This window comes from Salvelinus fontinalis, chromosome 38 (assembly GCF_029448725.1).
Source record: "Salvelinus fontinalis isolate EN_2023a chromosome 38, ASM2944872v1, whole genome shotgun sequence".
In the NCBI taxonomy this organism is placed as follows: domain Eukaryota; kingdom Metazoa; phylum Chordata; class Actinopteri; order Salmoniformes; family Salmonidae; genus Salvelinus; species Salvelinus fontinalis.
The window spans coordinates 5,829,160-5,850,218 of record NC_074702.1 but is presented as its reverse complement, the minus strand read 5'-3'; the positions used below and the strand labels follow the sequence as shown (position 1 = coordinate 5,850,218).

The 21,059-nt window shown below is 44.2% G+C and overlaps 1 protein-coding gene across 3 annotated transcripts in view; it reads left to right on the top strand.

Annotated features, from left to right (window-relative positions):
- Positions 1-20,412, top strand: part of LOC129837694 (threonine--tRNA ligase 1, cytoplasmic-like) — a 31,264-nt gene extending 10,852 nt beyond the window's left edge. For all 3 annotated transcript variants that reach the window (XM_055904064.1, XM_055904063.1, XM_055904065.1), the window contains exons 8-18: positions 619-765; positions 1,016-1,114; positions 8,623-8,789; positions 8,878-9,040; positions 10,964-11,101; positions 11,584-11,661; positions 11,764-11,864; positions 18,800-18,901; positions 19,019-19,091; positions 19,927-20,041; positions 20,192-20,412. In XM_055904064.1, coding sequence (XP_055760039.1) covers positions 619-765; positions 1,016-1,114; positions 8,623-8,789; positions 8,878-9,040; positions 10,964-11,101; positions 11,584-11,661; positions 11,764-11,864; positions 18,800-18,901; positions 19,019-19,091; positions 19,927-20,041; positions 20,192-20,334 — 1,326 coding nt within the window. In that variant the 3' untranslated portion in view covers positions 20,335-20,412. The remainder of the gene's footprint in view (positions 1-618; positions 766-1,015; positions 1,115-8,622; positions 8,790-8,877; positions 9,041-10,963; positions 11,102-11,583; positions 11,662-11,763; positions 11,865-18,799; positions 18,902-19,018; positions 19,092-19,926; positions 20,042-20,191) is intronic.
- Positions 20,413-21,059: the final 647 nt, after the last annotated feature.

The following is a 21,059-nucleotide window of genomic DNA, read 5'->3' as shown; positions in this document are numbered from 1 at the left end:
TATGCCTGCCCGTACCATAACCTCACCGCCACCATGGGGCACTCAGTTCACAACATTAACATCAGCAAACCACTCGCCCTCCTGACGCCATACATGTCGTCTGCGGTTGTGAGACTGGTTGGAGTTACTGCCAAATTCTCTAAAATGACGGCTTATGGTAGAGATATTAACATTACATTTTCTGGCAACAGCTCTGGTGTACATTCCTGCAGTCAGCATGTCAATTGCACGCCCCCTATAAAACTTGAGACATCTGTGGCATTGTGTTGTGCGACACAACGGCACATTTTAGAGTGGCCTTTTATTGACCACAGCACAAGGTGCACCGGTGTAATGATCATTCTGTTTAATCAGCTTACTCTTGATATGCCACACCTGTCAGGTGGATAGATTATCTTGGCAAAGGAGAAATGCTCACTAACAGGGATGTAAACAAATTTGTTCACAAAAATTGAGAGAAATAAGCTTTTTATGAGTATGGAACATTTATGGTATCTTATTTTAGCTCATGAAACATGGGAACAACACTTTACATGTTGCCGTTTATATTTTTGTTCAGTATATTTCTCGTTTCTGCAACTCTATCTCTCTTTCTCTGTCCCCCCTCTTTCTGTTCAGGTGTCTCCCGTAACGTTGACCAATCCTGTTGGCACATCAGGTGTGATGCGTGTGATGGGTGTGGCCTTCCTAGGAGAGAGGGAGAGGGAGGAGTGGGAGAGGGAACAGGAGGAGACACGGAAGAGAGACCACAGACGCATCGGCAAGGTGAGGTTGACGGGGAGAGGGAAGAAAAAAGATCTAGGCCCAATAAGCTTAGAAATTTTAACAACCGGAGACAGGTTATTATTGGCACAGCAGCGCTACTGTAGCTAGCCGAGTAGTGTAGAAACTATTACGAACGAACCTATTTTAGCAGGCTAGCTTAGCATCTTGGCTAACTGTGAGGCAAGTGCGACGGTGTCTCAAATGGAGCGTATATTGATATGGGGGAGGTGTGTGTGTGTTTTGCCTCCAGGACCAGGAGCTGTTCTTCTTTAATGACGTCAGTCCTGGAAGCTGCTTCTTCCTGCCTAAAGGAGCTCACATCTACAACACACTCGCTGACTTTATCAAGGTAACACGCACACACAGACGCATCACAATTTTTATGCTTGAAATATTGTTTATTTTTATTGATATAAAATAGACTAACTTATACACAAATGTACTATACTTACCAATCCTATCTTACTAGCTACTACTTCTACAAAATAGATCAGATATTCACAGGAAACCTATCTCTGCAGCCAACTCCAACACCCCCAGAATGGCTTGTAGTTTCTCCATCAGAAAAATGCCATTTGTCTCCTGGTCCCAGTTTTTCACAAGTTGTCTATCTGTATTTCGTCTATCGGATAGTGTTAAATGCATAGAAATAGAATGGTCAAACCATCAACTTGAATTAAGAGTCCAGTTCTATTCATTTTATTTCTATGCATTTAACACTTTCTGACAGGCCAAATCCAGAACTGGGCCCTGAGCTCACACGCTGCTCGTAAAACCCCCTCCTAACTCTCCTGTAAAACTCCACCTTGTGCTTCAGCTCCATGTGCTTGTGAAACAGATGTCATTTCTCCTGCTCAGGCAGGTGCTGGTTGTGATGCCAGCAGCTGGCCATGTTTGGGGGCTTCCAGTGCCACTCACACTGCAAGATCTCTGAGAAACTCGGTCAGGACCAGACCTAAATTCACACACAAAACCAGTTCTATATGTACCCAAATGCATGCTAAACAAGGAATGTTGAGAACTACACCAAACTCAACAATGAACCAAATCTTCGTGAGAATACACCAGGATTCGCTCCTTTGATGATGGGATTTGAAGGTCTAGCAGGAAGATACTGATGTCTCAGTGCCATCCATGTTACAGACGGGTGAAATCGCTGGATGTAGAAGCGCGTTGTTGAAAACTTGATAATCTAAGATGGCAGAAACCAGAGTAAACAGTCTAGAGTTGGGCCAATGTGGTCTGTCTGCACTTCCCGAGAGCACCACTTTCTCCTCTATAGCCGTTGCTAAGTGATAATTGACACTTCCACATTATGCTGTTTAATTCGGATAGTTTTCAAAACCAATGAAGATGCAATTTGTTGACACCAAAACACAATACCGACTTGAATACACATTATCCCAAACGCTAATCAGTAAAAATGTATTTTAAATTCACTGCACTGTTTTGTTTGTTTACAGCGGGTCATTTCATAGGGAACTGTCAGACACTCTCGTATTGTTACATCAGCATCATGTCAAGAATGAGGTGCTAACATGTCAGCTGTTTTAAAACCTGTCAGAAATATCTTCATATATGTCTCTGGCAGAAACAAGTCCCTCGTCTTGGTGTTGATGCCACCAAAACAGTTCCATATCAACATTGGTGCCAATCAAACATTCTAAAGTTGCTCTTTTCAATTGTGAGATCATCATATTCAAATGTAAGTATTCTTATGAATAGAATGACCATGGCAAGGAAATAGAACAAGTTTCAAATCAACACTTACTCTTATCAGCCAAACATTCCAAATTCAAACATTCTACCAACTTTGCTTTGGTTGACTTAGCCAGAGTGAATTAACTAACTATCTACTCTCGTCTGAGTGTGCCAGAGCGCAGAATAACTGATGAATTAACAAACGCACACCCGTTGAATATGACCGGTATAAGTAAACTTTGTCAAATAAACGTAATTTAATTGTTGCAACCAGCACAGTTAGTCAACACTCTGGATAACATGCAGACAGCCTAACCAGCTCTGCTAGGGTGAGTAAAATGGTCAGAGTGAGGTGTTCTCTCATTTGTGTCTGGAAGTAGCTAGCAAGTTAGCCAACTTTAGCCAGTTAGCTTGGGTGATTTAACTGCCGTTGTGAGGTCAGAATGCTCGATCAACCCTACTCCTCGGTCAGCGCGTACAGTGTGTTTTTATTTCTTTTTATTTAACCAGGTAGGCTAGTTGAGAACAAGTTCTCATTTACAACTGCGACCTGGCCAAGATAAAGCAAAGCTGTTCGACACATATAACAACAGAGTTACACATGGAGTAAAACAAACATACAGTCAATAATACAGTAGAAAAATAAGTCTATATACAATGTAAGCAAATGAGGTGAGATAAGGGAGGTAAAGGCAATAAATAGGCCATGGTGGCGAAGTAAATACAATACTGATATTAAAACACTGGAATGGTAGATTTGACAGTAGATGAATGTGCAAAGTAGAAATACGGGGGTGCAAAGGAGCAAAATAAGTAAATACTAGAGGTCGACCGATTAATCGGAATGGCCGATTTAATCGGGGCTGATTTCAAGTTTTCATAACAATCGTAAATCTGTATTTTTGGGCGCCGATTTGCCGTTTTTTTATTAATTTTTAATTTTATTTATTTTTTACACCTTTTATTTAATCTTTATTTAACTAGGCAAGTCAGTTAAAAACACATTCTTATTTTCAATGACGGCCTAGGAACAAGGCAGAACGACCGATTTTTAACCTTGTCAGCTCGGGGGATCCAATCTTGCAACCTTACAGTTAACTAGTCCAATGCTCTAACACCTGATTACGTTGCACTCCACGAGGAGCCTGCCTGTTAGCGAATGCAGTAAGCTAAGGTAAATTGCTAGCTAGCATTAAACTTATCGTCTAAAAAACAATCAATCAATGACTGTCATTGCTCCAATGTGTACGTAACCATAAATATCAATGCCTTTCTTAAAATCAATACACAAGTATATATTTTTAAACCTGCATATTTAGCTAAAAGAAATCCAGGTTAGCAGGCAATATTAACCAGGTGAAATTGTGTCATTTCTCTTGCGTTCATTGCACGCAGAGTCAGGGTATATGCAACAGTTTGGGTCGCCTGGCTCTTTGCGAACTAATTTGCCAGAATTTTACGTAATTATGACAACATTAAAGATTGTGCAATGTAACAGGAATATTTAGACTCATGGATGCCACCCGTTAGATAAAATACGGAACGGAATAAACGTTTTGTTTTCGAGGTGATAGTTTCCGAATTAGTCAAAGGTATATGGTTTAGAGAGAAATAGTCGACGCGTTATAATTCCTGTAATAACTTGCGGCTGAATTTGAAAGGGGTTCCTTCGTTATTTTACCGTTCATGTCTTCCATAGAGAATGTCTTGATCTACTTCAAATAAGGTCTGTGTTTCGTGCAGGCTTAAACCGCCTCAACGTTTTGATACCCGTGTAAATCTCACTAGGATAAGGTAATGTTTGTCAACATATTTTCATAAATCCACTCTACAAAAAAATGTATCTTCGCTTATATTTAGCCAATATTGATCAGAGTTACCTTGTCCTATGGATATCTACACAGTTATAAAATTGGCACGGTGATGTAAGCCTACACGAAACACAGACCTTATTTTAAGTGAATCTAAAAATATCCTATGGAATAAATGATTTTCAGATTTTGCTAGAAGGTGTCATGGGAATTATGACTCGCACTTTGGTTGTCAATTCTCACCATGCCCATTATTAAAATAGGATTTCCTGCATATAGAAATTAAAGTTTTTGTTTTCAACATTCATCAAAGGTAACTTAAACTCTATTTTTATTCAAACAGTTGAGCGTATTTGTCTCCTAAGCAGACTCTTCAGTATCATTGTCACTTCAGAGCTGTGTGTGTGTATTTATGTATTATATTAAGTTAAAATAAAAGTGTTCATTGTTCATTCAGTATTGTTGCAATTGTCATTATTACAAAAATGTGTGTGTATGATATATATATATATATTTAAAAAACATTTTTTTAAAATTTTTATTAATCGGTATCGGCTTTTTTTGTCCTCGAATAATCAGTATCGGCATTGAAAAATCATAATCGGTCGACCTCTAGTAAATACAGTAGGGGAAGAGGTCGTTGTTTAGGCTATTTATAGATGAGCAATGTACAGGTGCAGTGATTTGTGAGCTGCTCTGACAGCTGGTGCTTAAAGCTCGTGAGGGAGATAAGTGTTTTCAGTTTCAGAGATTTTTGTAGTTCGTTCCAGTCTATGGCAGCAGAGAACTGGAAGGAGAGGCGGCCAAAGGAGGAATTGGCTTTGGGGGTGACAAGTGAGATATACCTGCTGGAACGTGTGCTACGGGTGGGTGCTGCTATGGTGACCAGCGAGCAGAGATAAGGCGGGACTTTACCTAGCAGGGTCTTGTAGATGACCTGGAGCCAGTGGGTTTGGCGACGAGTATGAAGCGAGGGCCAGCCAACGAGAGCGTACAGGTCGCAGTGGTGGGTAGTATATGTGGCTTTGGAGACAAAACGGATGGCACTGTGATAGACTGCATCCAATTTGTTGAGTAGAATGTTGGAGGCTATTTTGTAAATGACATCGCCGAAGTCGAAGATTGGTAAAATGGTCAGTTTTACGAGGGTATGTTTGGCAGCATGGGTGAAGGATGCTTTGTTGTGAAATAGGAAGCCAATTCTAGATTTAACTTTGGATTGGGGATGTTTTATGTGAGTCTGGAAGGAGAGTTTACAGTCTAACCAGACACCTAGGTATTTGTAGTTGTCCACATATTCTAAGTCAGAACCGTCCAGAGTAGTGATGCTGGACAGGCAGGCAGGTGCAGACAGCGATCGGTTGAAGAGCATGCCTTTAGTTTTACATGTATTTAAGAGTAGTTGGAGGCCACGGAAGGAGAGTTGTATGACATTGAAACTCGTCTGGAGGGTTGTTAACACAGTGTTGAGAGAAGGACCAGAAGTATACAGAATGGTGTTTTCTGCGTAGAGGTGGATCAGAGACTCACCAGCAGCAAGAACGACATCATTGATGTATACAGAGAAGAGAGTCGGCCCAATAATTGAACTCTGTGGCACCCCCATAGAGACTGCCAGAGGCCCGGACAACAGGCCCTCCGATTTGACACACTGAACTCTGTCGGAGAAGTAGTTGGTGAACCAGGCGAGGCAATCATTTGAGAAACCAAGGCTGTTGAGTCTGCCGATGAGGATGTGGTGATTGACAGAGTCGAAAGCCTTGGCCAGGTCAATGAATACGGCTGCACAGTATTGTTTTTTATCGATGGCGGTTAAGATATCGTTTAGGACCTTGACCGTGGCTGAGGTGCACTCATGACCAGCTCTGAAACCAGATTGCATAGCGGAGAAGGTACGGTGGGATTCGAAATGGTCGGTGATCTGTTTGTTAACTTGGCTTTCGAAGACCTTAGAAAGGCAGGGTAGGATAGATATAGGTCTGTAGCAGTTTGGGTCAAGAGTGTCCCCCCCCTTTGAAGAGGGGGATGACCGCAGCTGCTTTCCAATCTTTGGGAATCTCAGACGAGACGAAAGAGAGGTTGAACAGGCTAGTAATAGGAGTTACAACAATTTTGGCAGATAATTTTAGAAAGAAAGGGTCCAGATTGTCTAGCCCGGCTGATTTGTGGGGGTCCAGATTTTGCACCTCTTTCAGAACATCAGCTGATTTGGGATTTGGGAGAAGGAGAAATGGGGAAGACTTGGGTGAGTTGCTGTGGGGGGTGCAGTGCTGTTGACCGGGGTAGGGTTAGCCAGGTGGAAAGCATGGCCAGCCGTAGATAAATGCTTATTGAAATTCTCAATTATAGTGGATTTATCGGTGGTGACAGTTTCCTATCCTCAGTGCAGTGGGCAGCTGGGAGGAGGTGCTCTTATTTTCCATGGACTTTACAATGTCCCAGAACTTTTTTGAGTTTGTGTTGCAGGAAGCAAATTTCTGCTTGAAAAAGCTAGCCTTGGCTTTTCTAAATGCCTGTGTATATTGGTTTCTAACTTCCCTGAAAAGTTGCATTTCACGGGGACTGTTCGATGCTAATGCAGAACGCCACAGGATGTTTTTGTGTTGGTTAAAGGCAGTCAGGTCTGGAGAGAACCAAGGGCTGTATCTGTTCCTGGTTCTAAATTTCTTGAATGGGGCATGCTTATTTAAGATAGTGAGGAAGGCATTTTTAAAGAATAACCAGGCATCCTCTACTGATGGGATGAGGTCAATATCCTTCCAGGATACCTGGGCCAGGTCGATTAGAAAGGCCTGCTCGCTGAAGTGTTTCAGGGAGCGTTTGATAGTGATGAGTGGAGGTCGTTTGACCGCTGACCCATTACGGATGCAGGCAATGAGGCAGTGATCGCTGAGATCTTGGTTGAAAACAGCAGAGGTGAATTTAGAGAGCAAGTTGGTTGGGATGATATCTATGAGGGTGCCCGTGTTTATGGATTTGGGGTTGTACCTGGTAGGTTCATTGATCATTTGTGTGAGATTGAGCGCATCAAGCTTAGCTTGTAGGATGACCGTGGTGTTAAGCATGTCACAGTTTAGGCCACCTAGCAGCACGAGCTTTGAAGATAGATGGGGGGCAATCAGTTCACATATGATATCCAGAGCACAGCTGGGGGGCAGAGGGTGGTCTATAGCAGGCGGCAACGGTGAGAGACTTTTTTTTAGAGGTGGATTTTTAGTAGTAGGACAGAACTCTGCAGGCTATCTCTGCAGTAGATTGCAACACCGCCCTCTTTGGCCGTTCTATCATGTCTGAAAATGTTGTAGTTAGGGATGGAGATTTCAGAGTTATTGGTGGTCTTCCTAAGCCAGGATTCAGACACGGCTAAGACATCCGGGGTGGCGGAAGCAGTGAATAAAACAAACTTAGGGAGGAGGCTTCTAATGTTAACATGCATGAAACCAAGGCTTTTACGGTTACAGAAGTCATCAAAAGAGAGCGCCTGGGGAATAGGAGTGGAGCTAGGCACTGCAGGGCCTGGATTCACCTCTACATCACCAGAGGAACAGAGGAGGATAAGGGTACGGCTAAAAGCCATGGGAATTGGACGTCTAGGACGTCCGGAACAGAGAGTACAAGGAGCAGGTTTCTGGGGGCAATAAAATAGATTCAAGGTATAATGTACAGACAAAGGTATGGTAGGATGTGAGTACATTGGAGGTTAACCTAGGCATTGAGTGACGATGAAAGATATATTGTCTCTAGAAACATAATTAAAACCAGGTGATGTCATCGCATGTGTGGGTGGTGGAACTGAAGGGTTGGATAAGGTATAATGAGCAGGTCTAGAGGCTCTACAGTGAAATAAGCCAATAAACATTAACCAGCACAGCAATGGACAAGGCATATTGACATTAGGGAGAGGCATTTCAGGTGTGCTCTGAAAGCTCCTAGAGCGGAACGCTCTGAATTTACGAATGGAGAATCTGACAACACTCTGAATTTACAAACGCCCAGAGCGCACTCTGGAACTCCAGTGTGAAGTTATTAACACCCCCTTAGTAATTTTTATGATTTTAGAATAGAATGGCCAAGACAATCAGCCAAGTACGCTTCCGTGTGTACTCACACACACACACACACACACACACAGTCGCTCATTCAGACATCTTTACCCTGACGGTGACCTCAGGACACTCCTGTTGTAGTCAGGAAATCACCGAAATTACTACACTGTGACTGTCTGTTTTCCAAATAACCCTGGATGACACGCACAGAGAAGAATTCTGTCTGTAATAATTAAGTTGTTACATCCCTCTGTTCCTCCCTTTCTCTCCACCCCCCCCCCCCCCCCCCCCCCCCCCAGACTGAGTACAGGAGGCGTGGCTTCCATGAGGTTGTGACCCCTACTCTATACAGCACTGCACTGTGGGAGCGTTCGGGTCACTGGGAACACTACAGTGAAAACATGTTTACTGTGACTGGTGACACACACACCTATGCACTCAAACCCATGAACTGCCCTGCACACTGGTGAGAACACACACACCCCTACATTCTCTCTCATACTCTGCCCCACACACTGTTCAGGACATCTCAATAACAGCTATCTCTGTTCCAGTCTGATGTTTGAGCAGCGTGTAAGGTCATGGAGGGAGCTCCCGTTGCGTTGGGCCGATTTCGGGGCACTGCATCGGAACGAGCTGTCTGGCGCTCTGGGTGGTCTCACCCGGGTCCGCAGGTTCTGCCAGGACGACGCACACATCTTCTGCACTCCTGAGCAGGTACACACACGATTCCTGTCATTTGAACCTTTTTGGATATTTGTCTCACATTTTCCACCTTGGAATTCCTAGGACAGCAGACAGTGGGAGAAAGTGGGATTGTATCCCTGACTCCCCCAATGATTCCCTTTCCCATTAAACCACACACACTTATGCTTATACACACACTGATTCACATGATATTGTGAGGTTTGTTTTCCACTTTGGCTAATCCAATCACTGAAGCAGTCAATACATCAAATGTTCCTCCTCACTCATCTCTGAGTTAACCCTTAACCTGTCTAGGACTGGGGAACCCCTCGCCAACAGCCAATGAAATTGCAGGGTGCCAAATTCAATCAACAGAAATCTCATAATTCAAATTTCTCGAACATACAAGTATTAGACACCATTTTAAAGATAAAATTCTCGTTAATCCAACCACAGTGTCCGATTTTCAAAAGCTTTTCGGCGAAAGCAGAACATATCATTATGTTAGGTCAGCAACTAGTCACAGAAAGCATACAGCGATTTTCCAACCAAAGAGAGGAGTCACAAAAAGCAGAAATATTGATAAAATTAATCACTAACCTTTGATATTCTTCATCAGATGACACTCCCGGGACAACATGTTACACAATACATGTATGTTCGATCAAGTTCATATTTATATCCAAAAACCTCAGTTTACATTTGGCTTTGCCTCTGAAACACCCCGTGAATTTGCACAGAGCCACATCAAATCACAGAAATACTCATAATAAACATTGATAAAAGAGTTATTCACAGATTTAAAGATATACTTCTCCTTAATGAGAGGAGAGCTGTGTCAGATTAAAAAAAAAAACTTTACGGAAAAAGCAAACCATGCAATAATCTGAGTACGGCGCTCAGAGACCAACACAACCCAAAAAGATATCCACCATGTTGGAGTCAACATAAGTCAGAAATAGCATTATAAATATTCACCTACCTTTGATGATCTTCATCAGAATGCACTCCCAGGATTCCCAGTTCCACAATAAATGTTTGATTTGTTCCATAAAGTCCATTTATGTCCAAATTACTCCTTTTGGTTCGTGCGTTCAGTACACAATTTAAACTCACGACGCGCGGGCAGGTCGTGAGTTTGCAAAAGTTCAGACGAAAAGTAATTTTACAGTCCGTAGAAACATGTCAAACGAAGTATAGAATCAATCTTTAGGATGTTTTTAACATAAATCTTCAATAATGTTCCAACCGAAGAATTCCTTTGTCTGTAGAAAAGCAATGGAACAGATCTTGCTCTCACGTGAACGAGCATCACGAGCTCAAGGCATTCTGGCAGACCTCTGACTCATTCCCCTCTCATTCGGCCTCACTACACAGTAGAAGCATCAAACAAGGTTCTAAAGACTGTTGACATCTAGTGGAAGCCGTAGGAAGTGCAAAATGACCCCATAGATACTGTGTATTCGATAGGCCAAGAGTTGAAAACCTACAAACCTCAGATTTCCAACTTTCTGGCTGGATTTTTCTCAGGTTTTTGCCTGCCATATGAGTTCTGTTATACTCAGACATCATTCAAACAGTTTTAGAAACTTCAGAGTGTTTTCTATCCAAATCTACTAATAATATGCATATATTAGCAACTGGGACTGAGTAGCAGGCAGTTTACTCTGGGCACGCTTTTCATCCAAACGTGAAAATGCTGCCCCCTATCCATAACAAGTTAAGCCCTGAAGCCCTGGACTCATCTCTAAGTTAACCCTTAACCCCGAAAGCCTTGTACTCTCCAGTTTCACATCTGTTTGTTTATACTGTCTTTTACAATATTGGATTTACATTCTCTATTCTGTCTCCATCACTCTGTCCTCCTTTTCTGGCTGGACTCCTGCCCCCCAATCCCTTCCTGTACCCCCCCCCCCCCCCCCCCCCCCCACACACACACACTCTCTCTGTCAGTTGGAGGAGGAGATCATAGCGTGTTTGGACTTTGTGAGGAGTGTGTATCGAGTTTTTGGATTCTCCTTCCACTGTCTCCTCTCCACCCGACCTACACCCTGCCTGGGGGAGCCTGCACTGTGGGATCACGCTGAGCAGGTACACCACACCGACACACACACACACACACACACACACACACACACAATATACAGACAGATGTACACACACACACAACATACAGACAGATGTACACACACAGAGCCGGCTGTGTAAATGTGTGTTTACTGTCCCACAAGTGATGTCTATAAATCCCAGCACACAGCCTCTATTGTAATCATAATTACATCACGTAATGAGGGACACTTATCCAATCAGTGTTGATATATGGCCATGTGGATGTGACCAACTCAAAGCCCTGTCTGTTCTGTGGCTGCTGTCTACGCTCCCTGCCTCTTCCTCTGTGGAGTAAAGCTCAGGAAGTTAACACAGAGAGGAGAAGCTCAATGAAGAAATGAGATCCTTTCTTTCCGTTTTTCTCTTTCCCACTTTCTTCCCCTCTTCCCTCTCACTCCCCTCCCTCTTGTCCCCCCCTGCTCTCCTCTCTCTCTACCCCTCTTTGTCTCTTTCTCTTTGAGCAGCAGTTGGAGAGGAGTCTGCAGCAGTTTGGGGAGCGCTGGCAGCTCAACCCAGGAGATGGAGCGTTCTACGGGCCAAAGGTCAGTTACACAAGACCCTTCTGTCTGAACGTTGTGTAACGCTGCAACCTGCCCTGAACAGAGCCATGTTATCAACACTCACACATCTTCCTGTTGTCCTAGATTGACATCCAGATCAAGGACGCCATTGGTCGACAGCACCAGTGTGCCACCATCCAATTGGACTTCCAGCTACCAATCAGATTTGACCTGCAGTATGTGGGGTGAGTCACTCATCTATGTCAGTTCAACCTGTGTGTTCTGGGATGTTCCCTGATGCAGCTTCTGCTCTTATCTAACTGATGGTACATTTAATTGGGTTGCACATGGCTGACAACGTTATTAGACTGAGGGAATTTAAAGCTAGAATCCTAAGTTGTTGCGTCCATTTTTGGACTTATAAATGATTTTTATATATATTATATAATCTCAGCAAAAAAATAAACATCCCCTTTTCAGGACCCTGTCTTTCAAAGATAATTAGTAAAAATCTAAATAACTTCACTGATCTTCATTGTAAAGGGTTTAAACACTGTTTCCCATGCTTGTTCAATTAACCATAAACAATTAATGAACATGCACCTGTGGAACCGTCGTTAAGACACTAACGGCTTAGGCAATTAAGGTCAATTAAGGTCACTTAGGCAATTAAGGTCACAGTTATAAAAACTTAGGACATTAAAGAGGCCTTTCTACTGACTCTGGAAAAACACCAAAAGAAAGATGCTCAGGGTCCCTGCTCATCTGTGTGAACGTGCTGCAAGGAGACATGAGGACTGCAGATGTGGCCAGGGCAATAAATTGCAATGTCCGTACTGTGAGACGCCTAAGACAGCGCTACAGGGAGACAGGGCGGACAGCTGATCGTCCTCACAGTGGCAGACCACGTGTAACATCACCTGCACAGGATCAGTACATCCGAACATCACACCTGCGGGACAGGTACAGGATGGCAACAACAACTGCCCGAGTTACACCGGGAACGCACAATCCCTCCATCAGTGCTCAGACTGTCCGCATTAGACTGAGAGAGGCTGGACTGAGGGCTTGTAGGCCTGATGTAAGGCAGGTCCTCACCAGACATCACCGGCAACAACGTCGCCTATGGGCACAAACCCACCGTTGCTGGACCAAACAGAACTGGCAAAAAGTGCTCTTTACTGATGAGTTGCGGTTTGGTCTCACCAGGGGTGATGGTCAGATTCACGTTTATTGTTAAAGGAATGAGAGTTACACCGAGGCCTGTACTCTGGAGCGGGATCGAGGTGGAGGGTTCGTCATGGTCTGGGGCGGTGTGTCACAGCATCATCAGACTGAGGTTGTCATTGGAGGCAATCTCAATGCTGTGCCTTACAGGGAAGACATCCTCCTCCCTCATGGTACCCTTCTTGAAGGCTCATCCTGACATGACCCTCCAGCATGACAATGCCACCAGCCATACTGCTCGTTCTGTGCGTGATTTCCTGCAAGACAGGAATGTCAGTGTTCTGCCGTGGCCAGCGACGAGCCCGGATCTTCCATTGAGCACATCTGGGACCTGTTGGATCGGAGGGTGAGGGCTAGGGCCATTCCCCCCAGAAATGTCCAGGAACTTGCAGGTACCTTGGTGGAAGAGTGGGGTAACATATCACAGCAAAACTGGCAAATCTGGTGCAGTCCATGAGGAGGAGATGCACTGCAGTACTTAATGCAGCTGGTGGCCACACCAGATACTCACTGTTACTTTTGATTTTGACCCCCCCTTTGTTCAGGGACACATTATTCAATTTCTGTTAGTCACATGTCTGTGGAACTTGTTCAGTTTGTCTCAGTTGTTGAATCTTGTTATGTTCATACAAATATTCACACATGTTAAGTTTTCTGAAAATATACGTACATACAGTGGGGAGAACAGGTATTTGATACACTGCCGATTTTGCAGGTTTTCCTACTTACAAAGCATGTAGAGGTCTGTCATTTTTATCATAGGTACACTTCAACTGTGAGAGACGGAATCTAAAAAAAAAATCCAGAAAATCACAAATTTGTTGGCAGAACTGAAAAAGCATGTGCGAGCAAGGAGGCCGACAAACCTGACTCAGTTACACCATCTCTGTCAGGAGGAATGGGCCCAAATTCACCCAACTTATTGTGGGAAGCTTGTGGAAGGCTACCTAAAACGTTTGACCCAAGTTAATCTATTTAAAGGCAATGCTACCAAATACTAATTGAGTCGATGAGAACTTTTGACCCACTAGGAATGTGAAGAAATAAAAGCTGAAATAAATCATTCTCTACTATTATTCTGACATTTCACATTCTTAAAATAAATTGGTGATCCTAACTGACCTAAGACAGGGATTTTTTACTAGGATTAAATGTCAGGAATTGTGAAAAAGGAGTTTAAATGTATTTGGCTAAGGTGTATGTAATCTTCCGACTTCAACTGTACATGTAGATTGGTGTGTAAGCAAGCAATAGGCTACCTGTAACTGGGCTGTAGGCCTGGCCGATGTTGGTGATGACATTGGTGTAGATCAGAGTGGTTTCAGAATTGAAGGGTAAACACACAAAAGTTTGGGGTCACTTAGAAATGTCCTTGTTTTTTTATTTTGGGGGGGGGGGGGGGGGGGTGTATATATAACATAAAATTTATTAGAAATAGGGTGTAGAGATTACTATTGTAGCTGGAAACGGCTGATTTAAAAAAATATATATTAAAAAATTATGGAATGTCTACATAGGCGTACAGAGGCCAATTATCAGCAACCATCACTCCTGTGTTCCAATGGCACGTTCTGTTAGCCTTTTCAAATGATAAACATGTATTAGCTAATTGGTCATTAGAAAACCCTTTTGCAATTATGTTAGCTCAGCTGAAAACTGTTGTTCTGATTAAAGAAGCAATAAAACAGGCCTTCTTTAGACTGGTTGAGTATCTGGATTATCAGCATTTGTGTACAGGCTCAAAATGGACAGAAACAAAGAACTTTTTTCTGAAGTCTTTTCAGTCTATTCTTTCTTTTCAGTCTACTTCAGTCTATTCTTGTTCTGAGAAATGAAGACTATTCCATGCGAGAAATTGCCAAGAAACTGAAGATCTTGTACAAGATCTGTGTACTACTCCCTTCACAGAACAGCACAAACTGTCTCTAACTAGAATAGAAAGAGGAGTGGGAGGCCCCGGTGTACAACTGAGCAAGAGGACAAGTACATTAGAGTGTCTAGTTTGAGAGACCAACGCCTCACAAGTCCTCAATTGGCAGCTTCATTAAATAGTACCCGCAAAACACCAGTCTCAACGTCAGCAGTGAAGAGGAGACCCTGGGACACTGGCCTTCTACGCAGAGTTGGGAAAAAAGAAGCAATATCTCAGACTGGGCAAAAGAACAGACACTGGACAATGTTTGTAAACAACATAAATAAACACTGTATAGCCTCATAACAAGGTTAAACAAATGTTGATATCATGGTTGGTCAGTCCTTGCATCCATATCTCAGAATTTCACTCATTACTTCCGGCGCGGACAGAGATGGCCGCCTCGCTTCGCGTTCCTAGGAAACTGTTTACGTGTTATTTCTTACATTGGTACCCCAGGTAATCTTAGGTTTCATTACATACAGTCGGGAGGAACTACTGAATATAAGAGCAACGTCAACTCACCATCATTACGACCAGGAATATGACTCTCCCGATGCGGATCCTGTGTTTTGCCTTCCACCCAGTACAATGGATAGGATCCCAGCCGGCGACCCTAAACAACGACGCCATAAAAGGGGCAAACGAAGCGGTCTTCTGGTCAGGCTCCAGAGACGGGCACATCGCTCTCCACTCCCTAGCATACTACTCGCCAATGTCCAGTCTCTTGACAACAAGGTTGATGAAATCCGAGCAAGGGTAACATTCCAGAGAGACATCAGAGACTGTAACGTTCTTTGCTTCACGGAAACATGGCTTACTCGAGAGACGCTAACGGAGTCGGTGCAGCCAGCTGGTTTCTTCACGCATCGCGCCGACAGAAACAAGCATCTTTCTGGTAAGAAGAGGGGTGGGGGGGTATGCCTTATGATTAACGGGGGGTATGCCTTATGATTAACGAGACGTGGTGTTATGATAACAACATACAGGAACTCAAGTCATTCTGTTCACCTGACTTAGAATTCCTCACAATCAAATGTCGACCGCATTATCTTCCAAGGGAATTCTCTTCGATTATAATCACAGCCGTATATATTCCCCCCCCAAGCAGACACATCGATGGCCCTGAACGAACTTTATCTGACTCTATGTAAACTGGAAACCACACATCCTGAGGCTGCATTCATTATAGCCGGGGATTTTAACAAGGCTAATCTGAAAACAAACTCCCTAAATTCTATCAGCATATCGATTGTGCTACCAGGGCTGGTAAAACCCTGGATCATTGTTATTCTAACTTCCGCGACGCATATAAGGCCCTCCCCCGCCCTCCTTTCGGAAAAGCTGACCACGACTCCATTTTGTTGCTTCCAGCCTACAAACAGAAACTAAAACAAGAAGCTCCTGTGCTCAGGTCTGTTCAACGCTAGTCCGACCAATCTGATTCCACGCTTCAAGACTGCTTCGATCAGGTGGATTGGGATATGTTCCGCATTGCGTCCAAAAACAACATTGACGAATACGCTGATTCGGTGAGTGAGTTCATTAGAAAATGCATCGGCGACATTATACCCACAGCAACGATTAAAACATTCCCAAACCAGGAACCGTGGATTGATGGCAGCATTCGCGCGAAACTGAAAGCGCAAACTACTGCTTTTAACCAGAGCAAGGTGACCGGAAACATGACCGAATACAAACAGTGTAGCTATTCCCTCCGCAAGGCAATCAAACAAGCTAAGTGCCAGTATAGAGACAAAGTAGAGTCGCAATTCAACAGCTCAGACACAAGAGGTATGTGGCAGGGTCTACAGCCAATCACGGATTACAAAAAGAAAACCAGCCCCGTCGCGGACCAGGATGTCTTGCTCCCCGACAGACTACATAACTTTTTTGCTCGCTTTGAGGACAATACAGTGCCACTGACACGGCCCGCTACCAAAACCTGCGGGCTCTCCTTCATTGTAGCCGAGGTGAGTAAAACATTTAAACGTGTTAACCCTCGCAAGGCTGCAGGCCCAGACGGCATTCCAAGCCGCGTCCTCAGAGCATGCGCAGACCAGCTGGCTGGTGTGTTTACAGACATATTCAATCAATCCTTATCCCAGTCTGCTGTTCCCACATGCTTCAAGAGGGCCACCATTGTTCCTGTTCCCAAGAAAGCTAAGGTAACTGAGCTAAACGTCTACCGCCCCGTAGCACTCACTTCCGTCATCATGAAGTGCTTTGAGAGACTAGTCAAGGACCATATCACCTCCACCCTACCTGACACCCTAGACCCACTCCAATTTGCTTACTGACCCAATAGCTCCACAGACGACGCAATCGCAACCACACTGCACACTGCTCTAACCCATCTGGACAAGAGGAATACCTATGTCAGAACACTGTTCATCGACTACAGCTCAGCATTTACCACCATAGTACCCTCGACTCGTTATCAAGCTCGAGACCCTGGGTCTCGATCCCGCCCTGTGCAACTGGGTACTGGACTTCCTGACGGGCCGCCCCCAGGTGGTGAAGGTAGGTAACAACATCTCCACCCCGCTGATCCTCAACACCGGGGCCCCACAAGGTTGCGTTCTCAGCCCTCTCCTGTACTCCCTGTTCACCCATGACTGCGTGGCCATGCACGCCTCCAACTCAATCATCAAGTTTGCGGACGACACTACAGTGGTAGGCTTGATTCCCAACAACGGCGAGACGACCTACAGGGAGGAGGTGAGGGCCCTCGGAGTGTGGTGTCAGGAAAATAACCTCACACTCAACGTCAACAAAACAAAGGAGATGATTGTGGACTTCGGGAAACAGCAGAGGGAGCACCCCCCTATCCACATCGACGGGACAGTAGTGGAGAGGGTAGTAAGTTTTAAGTTCCTCGGCGTACACATCACAGACAAACTGAATTGGTCCACCCACACAGACAGCGTTGTGAAGAAGGCGCAGCAGCGCCTCTTCAACCTCAGGAGGCTGAAGAAATTTGGCTTGTCACCAAAAGCACTCACAAACTTCTACAGATGCACAATCGAGAGCATCCTGTCGGGCTGTATCACCGCCTGGTACGGCAACTGCTCCGCCCACAACCGTAAGGCTCTCCAGAGGGTAGTGAGGTCTGCACAACGCATCACCGGGGGCAAACTACCTGCCCTCAAGAACACCTAAAGCACCCAATGTCACAGGAAGGCCATAAAGATCACCAAGGACAACATCCACCCGAGCCACTGCCTGTTCACCCCGCTATCATACCGAAGGCGAGGTCAGTACAGGTGCATCAAAGCAGGGACCAAGAGACTGATAAACAGCTTCTATCTCAAGGCCATCAGACTGTTAAACAGCCACCACTAACATTTAGTGGCTGCTGCCAACATACTGACTCAACTCCAGCCACTTTAATAATGGGAATTGATGGAAATGTATGTAAAAATGCATCACTAGCCACTTTAAACAATGCCACTTAATGTTTACATACCCTACATTACTCATCTCATATGTATATACTGTACTCTATCATCTACTGCATCTTGCAATCTTTATGTAATACATGTATCACTAGCCACTTTAAACTATGCCACTATGTTTATATACCCTACATTACTCATCTCATATGTATATACTGTACTCTGTACCTTCTACTGCATCTTGCTTATGCCGTTTTGTACCATCACTCATTCATATATCTTTATGTACATATTCTTTATCCCTTTACACTTATGTGTGTATAAGATAGTAGTTGTGGAATTGGTAGATTACTCGTTGGTTATTACTGCATTGTCGGAACTAGAAGCACAAGCATTTCGCTACACTTGCATTAACATCTGCTAACCATGTGTATGTGACAAATAAAATTTGATTTGATTTGGTTACATTTCTCCAGGCTCATCCCTTAGCTTTTTACCAAAACAGAGGTGGGGTGTCCGCTTTGTTATTGTAGCTTTAAGACTGAAGTGATCTCCTCTCCCCTACCCCTTTCTCACCACATCTTTCTCTCTTCCCTCACCCTCTCTCTCCCTCGCTCTCTTTCACCCTTTCTCTCGCTCTCAGGGGGGATGGAGAGACCCACAGACCAGTGATGGTTCACAGAGCTGTTCTGGGATCACTGGAACGCATGATCGCTATATTGGCTGAGAATTTTGGGGGGAAATGGTGAGAAGAGTGTCTGTATGTCTGTGATTTGATTAATCTAAAATTATACCGTTTTGGTTACCCACATTTCTCTTCCTCTTACTCACTCAGTTTCTCTTTCCTTTCGGTCTCTTTCAGGCCTCTGTGGTTGTCTCCAGCGCAGGTCATCATTATTCCTGTAGGGGGAGGTAGTGAGTCGTATGCGCAACAGGTCAGGACTCATAATATCAGATCTGGGGCCATATGTATCAAGCGTCTCAGAGTAGGAGTGCTGATTTAGGCTCAGTTTTGCATTTTGGATCTCAATTCTTAAGATTAAATGGAAAGCAGGAACCTGGTCCTAGATCAGCACTCCTGCTCTGAGACACATTATACACATGGCCCTTGTACTGCAGGCTGAAATCAAACCCCCCTCATACACCCACACACGTGACCAAACACAACATGACTCAGCACACATCAAAAGCTGTACCCCTCAGTGACTCCAGAGGTCGAAGGCTAATCCAGCACTGTACCCATACACGGTTCATCATGACTCTGAAAAGGACTTGATTTGAGGTTAATTTTGTGATCAGGTCTTCGTTTATTTAACACATGGGAACCAACAATGAAACAAAGCTACGCACGTACATGCCACTACTCACATATCAATATATTCTACAAGTTCCATCTGCCACATGATGAATGAGCCAGCAGCAGGTAAGACCAGACACGGGAGATAACATGACATGTAATGTTTCTGAGGCCTTTATCAGGACACGGCTCCTATTTCTCTCTTGACTTGTCTTGTAAAAAGTCTGCCAGTCACAACATTGCCAATACATCCTCCTGTATGTAATGCGTATGTAGCCCCAGGGGAGGAGAATCTATCAACACTGCTGATCTGGGGTCTGTCATGATGATACATAGCCAGGTAATACAGCCACCAGTGTCTCGGCCCTCAGGGTGGAATTTAAAAGGTGTCGTCCTTACTGTTATCCTACCATAGCCTGGTTCCTGTCTCCTCTACCACCACTGTGAGTGATGTATGTTTTGCTCTTGTTAAGGTGGTCCTACAGTTCCGCGAGGCCGGCTTCATGGCTGACGTGGATGATGACCAGGGTGCCACCTTAAATAAGAAGATCCGCTCTGCACAGCTGGCCCAGTACAACTACATATTTGGTAAGAGTGCGTGGGTGAACACGGATTAGATTACTGTAGATTCAAAATAAACTGACACGGCTTGGAATCATATTAATTCAATAATTGTTTATTTCTCTGTGTGTGTGTGTGTGTGTGTGTGTGTGTGTGTGTGTGTGTGTGCGTCCCCAGTGGTAGGTGAGAAGGAGTGTGTGAGTGGCACGGTGAGTGTAAGGACCAGAGGGGGGAAGCAGCTAGGGAGGAGACCGACAGAGGAGGTCCTGGCATCACTCACACACCTACGAGACACACGGAGCAACCAGGATGACTTCTAACACACACACACACCTGTTGTGGATGAAGAATTGCTCACTGTACTTTTGTAATAAAATATAATAACTTAAATTATAAAACTCTTCTGGACATCTTTTGAACACACTTTTTCTGTGTGTGTAACTGTCATTAGGGTGCGTAGGGTGCCGTCTTTCGGATGGGACGTTAAACGGGTGTCCTGACTCTCTGAGGTCATTAAAGATCCCATGGCACTTATCGTAAGAGTAGGGGTGTTAACCCCGGTGTCCTGGCTAAATTCCCAATCTGGCCCTCAAACCATCATGGTCACCTAATAATCCCCAGTTTACAATTGGCTCATTCATCCCCCTCCCCTCCCCTGTAACTATTCCCCAGGTCGTTGCTGCAAATGAGAACGTGTTCTCAGTCAACTTACCTGGTAAAATAAGAAAATAAAAATAAATAAAAAATTATGGACATGGTCATGTTAATGGGGCTGGTGTTACTGTCCTAACAGTAAGTGTTTCATTGTGCAGTACTGGTTGGAGAGACATCCATTTTAGGAGTCTTATCAGGGTTTTCAAGCAACCGTTGTGATTGGTTGTTAATCCTTAAGACTGTCATCACTACCTTTAAAAGACTGGAATAAGAAGGGCAGGATACGCAGGGAGCGTGGGGGGATTTGACTAAAATAGGAGAGGGAGCCCTGTGTTTAGTGGAAACAGGAAAGGCAGAAGGAAGGTCGGAAGGTTTGAAGTTTTTCCCTCTT